Here is a 7,127-nt window from a genome sequence, read left to right as displayed (position 1 = left end):
CTTTACGTGAGAATCTTGCGTTACACGACACGCAATTCAATCTTAGGCTGCCTTCCCATGCGGCGTAAGATGCGTACGCCAGCGTACGCGTAACTTACGCCAAACCACGTCAGCCAATCAAATCATCTCAGCTATCATACGCAAATCTGCCTAGTTATTTTACGCGTTTTACGCTATTGCCGATATGCCAAATTCAATTTCTCGCGTAACTGATGAAGTGACGTGTGTGTGTGTTTGTGGACAATCGCCGAGAGTAACATTTGTGACCAGACGGATTGGACGAATATAAAGAAATGGATGAAATTCGGGTAAGTCAACAAATTCTATATAAAGTTTCTAAAAATAATCCATTCAATGCTTAGAAGTATTCGGTAATCGCTTGCCAATATGACAAAATAATTTCAAGGTTATGCTTGATAATTATAGTATTATCCTGTCATTTGCATGTTTGGGCTAGTTTTAGCAATCTGCTGCGGCATATACATCTTGACTTATATATTTTCTTTTTTTAAATGTAGCACAAATGTGGATACTGTGGGTGGTTGTTTAGGTTTACCACAAACTTCACCGATCACGAATGCTTCAAAAATTACATCGAAGATGTAGACCGCATCAACATTGACGAAAACTATGTCGTAACAATAGGTATGATTGCTGTATATAACTCTTTATGTATATTTTGCTCTATTAAATAAATTAATTAGTATAATTATTTAACAGTCGAAAACAATCCAACGGTTGTTGGCAAAGAAAATTTAAACGAGCTGTTGATCGAAGCAGTTAGAAGCAAGCGTGGGCTTTACGACTTCCGTCATGTACCTGCTTCAGAGAGAACTACATTGCGTAAAAATGCATTATGGATGGAAGTTTCAAATATACTACGAGGTATATATTTTACACATGTAGAAACCCTTTTCTTTTATTTTATTGCATATAATGCTTTAAAATGTAAATGAGTAGAATGAGCTTTAAAATCAAATTATTTATAAAGGATCCCTCAGTCCAGAAGAAGCTAAGGCTCGATGGAAATATTTACGAGATAATTACATAAAAGCCCGCAAGAAGGTTCGAGCGTACATACCCAGCGGATCGGCAGCTACTGTTGCTAATACCAATTTTAAGTCAAGGTTTCAATATTACGAGCTTATGAGATTCCTTGACGATTCATTGCAGACACGGCCGTAAGTTCTTACTTTTTAGTATTTACATAACTATCATTCTTATTTAGTCAGAAATAAAAGAAAGTTTGTCACAAGTGTAACCCATTTATTAATATATGTATTTCAGGACAGTGAGTTCTTTGACAGATGCCAATGAAAGTGAAGTAGTAACTTCACTTGACACACAAAACGAGCAACACGAGAGTGATGCCATAGCTGGGTCTTCGACACTTCAAGAAACTTCAAAATTTCAACTTCGACACTTCAAAATTTCAACTTCAGCTATCAACAAGTCTCCACAAACTCATGCATCCCCCTATGTTCCTTCACGAACGCCGACTTCTACAAATACTTCTCCACGTTCGCTCGATTCCATCGACGTCCTTTCACAAACCCCGACACCAACGAAAGACTTTCCATTGACATCAACTACAAACAGAGTGCCTACACGACCACGAACCACAAGATCGAAACGTTTGTTCATTTATATTATCATCTCTCAGTTTTTTTAATTACCGTGCGAATAACATTTTAATATCTTTGTAGAATCAGTACAAATCGTCGACTCCATCGATGTTTATGAGCCGCCTGTTGCAAAAAGTATGAGTTTTTTTTACCTAAGTTCCTTACATATACTTAATGTGTGTCATAAAGGCTACGCTCAACGTGACGCTACAAATGCTTCGAAGCATTCCTCTTCTCTTTTCTTTCAATGAAGAAAGAAGAAGAAGAAGAACGCTCCAAAGCATTTGTAGCGTCACGTTGACCATAGCCAAAGAAACGTTTTAGTGTCAAAATGTACGTTGACGTATTTGCGTTCGTGTTTTAGAAAAAAAAAATGATGCTGCCTTGCAAGAAGCTTTGATAGAAGCCATAAGAAGCGGAAATGAGCCAGCAACACAACCGATTGATCCGCTGGACGGATTTCTTATCCGCTTGGGAGAAGGGATGCGAAAACTGCCATATCGAAACAGAGCCAAACTAGAAATACAGTTTTTGACATTGCTAGGTGAAATGGAAGATCGTTGCTTTAATCAAGATTCCGACGATCGAGATCAACGTAACTGTTCAAAAGGCATGTTTGAAAATGTTCGATAGGTCGCTTATTCCATATCATCATCGAACCAACACCTTTAAATGTGTTTTTTTTTTAAACAAAGATTTTGTGCCAAAAAATCCGTGCAATGTATAACCGTAAGATAGCCCTTAGTCGTATAATTTTTTTTGTACCTACGCGTACGTTGATTAAAACAATTTTTTTTGTTAATATACTCATGAAATTTAATTTTATCGTCAAAGAGAGTGAAAAACTGATAAAACATTCAATACGATAAGATTTTAGTATTACGTAATCGTGCAAAACTTTAGTTATGTTTTTAGTTTCATATATTTTGGCGTAATGTTTAGTTTTTTATTCTAGAGAAAACATCTTTGCGGGGTGTTATAAATACATAGCATGGTAAAGCTTTAGTGATTTAATCTGTAAACAAATTGTTTTTCCTTAAAGTAAACCAAAGATTGTGATTGTACGTCACCTAACTTAAAATTTGATATTCGCTTGTAGTCACATTACTGTAAGTAAAAGTACAAACGTGTGATATTAGTTAAGGGAATATATACAGTATATTATAATAAGTGTATAAGCATAAAGTATAATAATATGTAATGTATATTTTAAAATGTTAATCGTTGAATAAATATGCATTGAACTGAACTTCTTTTATTAATAAATTTATACATACAAGATATTGCTTGTAACAATTATCTTAGGACTTGCTAACGTTTTAGTCTTATCATTTTCATGTAGAAAGATTCAAAGTGTATTATTAAAAATCATTGTTAAGAACTTTTTGCCACTGCCAAGGTACTGCTCCGCCGTGTTCAAAGTATGACGCAAAATCGTCCCGGATTCTGGAGGCAAGTCGAGTGTGGGCGTTAGCTTGGCCAGCATTGTTAATTTCTTGCAATGCACCGCCAATCGAGGTTTCGTCATCTGTGCCAGTTCGAGTGTACCGCCTTTGGAAGTTCTGCAACTTGTTTTCATTCTTGATTATAAAATTGTGTAAGCATGTAGTCGCTTGAACAATTTTCACTGCAGTGGAAATGGACGAGATTATTGGCCGCCGATAGATTCGCCATCGTGCCGCCAGAATTCCAAATGCACTTTCGATCACTCTTCTCGCTCGACTCAGACGATAATTAAGTATTTTTTTCTGACGAGTTAATCGGTAACTTCGAGGGTACGGTCGCATCATATACTGCTTCAGTGCGAATGCCTCATCTGCCACTAATACATATGGTAAAAGGGGTCCGCTAGGTTCTATTTCACTCGGTTGTGGCAAATTTATTTCATTTCTTTCAAAACGTTGACCAAACTTTGAGTTCGCAAAGATACCTCCATCACTCTGTCTACCTTCGGCTCCAATGTCGACTAGTGTGAAGCAGTAATTGGCATCCGAAACTGCTAACAAACTAATACTATGAGCTCCTTTGTAGTTATAATATACCGACCCGCTATGCGGTGGTGCCTGAAAAGCAAACAGAAATGTTTATCACAGATTAATCTTCTAGCACTTCTCAGTATAAACAAATAACAAATAAATTCTGAAAAAAAGAACTCACCTGAATCACAACGTGTTTGCCATCTATTGCACCTATACAATGTGGGAAGTTCCATTTTCTCTCAAATTCTTCCGCGATTTTCAACCAATCCTCTTTGTTCATTGGTGGCATTACAGATTCGTGGAGACAATTCCACAATACCTCGCACGTTTCAGAAACAATTTTTGAAACAGTGTTTACTCCAATTCTAAATGCATAGGATATTGAGGCCATACTGTCACCGGAGGCTAAGTAACGCAAACACACCAGAAGCCGTGTGCGAGCCGGTATTGGGTCTCGAACAACAATCTGTTTTTCAAGGAAAGGTCCAACTATACTCAGCAACTGATAAAACATTTCTGTAGACATTCTACAGTAATTGTAGAACATTTCCTGGTCTTGTAGCTCCATTTCTTTGACCAGATTGTCACTTGCTCCTTGCAAATATCTTCGAGATTGTGTGAATATTGGGCGAACCCATATTCTTCGGCTTTCTTTTTCTTCACGCTCTACTAGAAGTCTCCATAATGCAATGAGTTTCAGTATATTCGGTTTTCTAATTTTCCGGTGTTGAAGTGTTTGCTTCGCCTTTCTCCACTTCTTCAATCGTATGCCAATAATCGCTAATAGGATGTTGGAATCCATATTCAAGGGATTCCATGAACTTCCAAAAAACGAGTTCGTCCAATATACTTATAGCCTAATAAAGATTAAGAAATAAAAAATTTAGTTTTTTTTAGAGCAGAGGGACTAAGTATATGTGACAAAAGTAATAGAAAAAATAATCTTTCCTACCTTCAGGATTTCCAGTAGGCAACAAAAAATTTAAATCCGCAAATGATCTCAAGTGATCTCAAATGATTGCAAGTAATGCAATCGTTGCCAGTGACAATAGGTTATGAATGCTATTCTTCATTGCAATCCTAACCCCACCGTGCATACCGTTACATATATTGCGCTTTCACACATTCGTACATGAAAAGTACCTCAATCACATGGCGCGTATTTAGCAATACGCGTAAATATTAACAACCAATCGAAAATCACTTTAGTATTTCTGCTCTGTTGTACAACAGAAGGCCTGATCTATCATTGGTCAGGATTGTTGCGTTTTACGCGAAATTTAACGCAATACGCTCCATGTGAATTGGGTACTTTTTAAATAGCGTAAGTTTTGGCATATTACTAGAATACGCAGGTTACGCGTACGCTGGCGTACGAATTTTACGCCGCATGTGAAGGCAGCCTTAGGGTGCGGTTACATGGGCTGATATTTTCCGCGTAACGTGTATCGCGTAACCAATGTCACGTCTGACGGTATAATCACCGCTAAATTCCACCCGCATAAATTTTTCGATTTTCTACCTTCATTGCTAAAAGTCCACAGCATCTGAAAACAACATTATAATATAACAATCATTCTTTAAATTAACTGTCACAACAAACACTCAGCTGATCCGAACACGCGTTCTTAAAGTAGTAGACATAAGCCTAGAGAACATGGCTGCCTTAAGGCACCCTTTCAAGCTTAAGCCCCATTTGCATGAATCACACTATAAACTTTTGGACAATTGCTTGTTAAAATTCCCCAGAGTCACTAAAACTGATCGTAAATGGATATTACAAACCTTATGAGATCTTTTATGCAATGCAAATTCAATTTAACACATGAATAAACGCATAATCCATAAGAATAAATTCAGGAAATTAAAATAAAATATAAATAAATTAATTAAAAGTAGATTATTCATAGGAACATAACCTTTTATGCCTGAGAAACATTATCATGCTAAAATAGTAATTATTTCATTAGCATTTTTTCAAAACATGATTGTTATAAACAATTAAATTATATTATTAACAGACCTAGTTAATGTGATTACTAAAACTATCACAAAAAGTCAAATAACTTTTGATTATAAACCATTATTGTATCTCTCGAAATAAACTAATCAACAATAAAATTTATCATAAAAATATTATTAAAGATGATAAATAAAATCACTGCAGACACTCAGCAGAGCATGTCAAATAACCTCATAAAAAACCCACATCATATCTCTTCTTAATTTCGAGATATAATTAAAAATTATAGAAATCCATAAAACACAAAAATTTTAAACAACCTAAAATAATGCCCTTAATTATCTGAACACAACAAAAGAAACCCCATCTTTTTATCTCTTACCGTTCTCGAGTTATAAATTATTAAAGTTTCACATCCGCCATCTTGAATTTTCTACCCTTTAGACTTACAAAGACCAAATTATTTTTACATTAATATTTTAGTCTTTTGTACATTCTGAAGCTGAAAAATTACATTTCTGAACGAAAATTTTGACACTTAATTATTATAATAAAAATAGAATCTCTCATACTCCTAAACATCAGTAACGTTAACGCCGATTTTTTTATCTAAATTAATTAAACTATTAAATGAGATTTAAATTGAACATTCACTCCATGAAAGACGAGGATAGTTTAATACCAGTTCACAAGGTGTAAGACAAGGATAGCCATAATAAATTCTTAATAAATTAAAATAAAATAGAAAATGAATAGTTTGAAATAAGAACAAATATAAGTGTATACGGAATAATCGTTAGAATCGTTTGATAGAAAAACATTTACTATATAATCATCTATTTTTGCAACTTACTTTTATAAACAATCATAAACAAATTATTGACCATGTCGATAAATATTTTTAACTTATACCTCGGTTCACGTATAACAATTTTTATATAAGTCAAAACCTTGTCACTTTTCTAATAAAAGCGCTATAAAATTCCAAGTGAAAAGACACCCGTTATAAAGGGAAATGTCGCTGAATTATGCGATTAACATATATGTTAATGTATGTAAATCGTATAGTTCAGCACCGCGCGACTAAACTTTAACATATTCCAAAATAATAATAACTAAAAAAATTACCTTTCTCATACACATGATTAGCTTGATCTTTCCTCTTGAAAACCAGATACAAAACATAAATTTTATTAAACCCTTACACCTAATTAATTAAAGAAACCCCTGCTCCCGTTTATAGTGAAATCTGCAATAAAAAATAAAAGTAGTATACATTCGAATTTCATCGGTATACATAAACTTTATATCAATACACCTACAAAAAATGATTATAACTTTTATTTCTGCGATTGTTTATTTACTAAATATTTATAACAATAAAATAACGAATGTTCATAAACAAGATCATATTAGAAATTCAAAACCTTTTAAACAAAGAGAACATAATAATATCAATACGCGAATTAAAAAGTACCAATTTATTTAATTAATAATTTGTTATTAACAAATACATGTATCAACAATAAAATTTTCCAATGCTATATTATACTTTAGTGA

General features: G+C 34.1%; 2 protein-coding genes across 2 annotated transcripts; one reads left to right on the top strand and one right to left on the bottom strand.

The window, feature by feature from the left end:
- Positions 1–219: 219 nt before the first annotated feature.
- LOC112451568 lies at positions 220–2,561 on the top strand. The gene is made up of 7 exons (XM_025011226.1): positions 220–308; positions 519–645; positions 721–885; positions 992–1,181; positions 1,288–1,634; positions 1,707–1,760; positions 1,990–2,561. The coding sequence occupies exons 1-7, from the start codon at positions 294–296 to the stop codon at positions 2,256–2,258; spliced, it is 1,167 nt and encodes a 388-aa protein (XP_024866994.1). The 5' UTR covers positions 220–293; the 3' UTR covers positions 2,259–2,561.
- A 354-nt stretch (positions 2,562–2,915) lies between these two features.
- On the bottom strand, positions 2,916–4,813 carry LOC112451567 (putative nuclease HARBI1). The gene is made up of 3 exons (XM_025011223.1): positions 4,557–4,813; positions 3,783–4,461; positions 2,916–3,688 (listed from the first exon to the last, which is right to left on the bottom strand). The coding sequence occupies exons 2-3, from the start codon at positions 4,404–4,406 to the stop codon at positions 2,987–2,989; spliced, it is 1,326 nt and encodes a 441-aa protein (XP_024866991.1). The 5' UTR covers positions 4,407–4,461; positions 4,557–4,813; the 3' UTR covers positions 2,916–2,986.
- Positions 4,814–7,127: the final 2,314 nt, after the last annotated feature.

The sequence above is a fragment of the Temnothorax curvispinosus genome, unplaced genomic scaffold (assembly GCF_003070985.1).
Source record: "Temnothorax curvispinosus isolate PA1 unplaced genomic scaffold, ASM307098v1 QBEX01002374.1, whole genome shotgun sequence".
NCBI lineage: Eukaryota > Metazoa > Arthropoda > Insecta > Hymenoptera > Formicidae > Temnothorax > Temnothorax curvispinosus.
Note: the sequence above shows the minus strand (reverse complement) of the source record. Positions and strands in the feature narration are given on the sequence as shown.

Bases quoted from the DNA above. Each gene is read 5' to 3' on its own strand.
- LOC112451568 (XM_025011226.1), top strand. The intron at 646-720 runs GTATGATTGCTG...ATTATTTAACAG, and splicing joins AAACTATGTCGTAACAATAG to TCGAAAACAATCCAACGGTT. The intron at 886-991 runs GTATATATTTTA...TTATTTATAAAG, and splicing joins AGTTTCAAATATACTACGAG to GATCCCTCAGTCCAGAAGAA.
- LOC112451567 (XM_025011223.1), bottom strand. From the start codon at position 4,406: ATGGATTCCAACATCCTATTAGCGATTATTGGCATACGATTGAAGAAG. The intron at 3,689-3,782 runs GTGAGTTCTTTT...TTTGCTTTTCAG, and splicing joins GCAAACACGTTGTGATTCAG to GCACCACCGCATAGCGGGTC.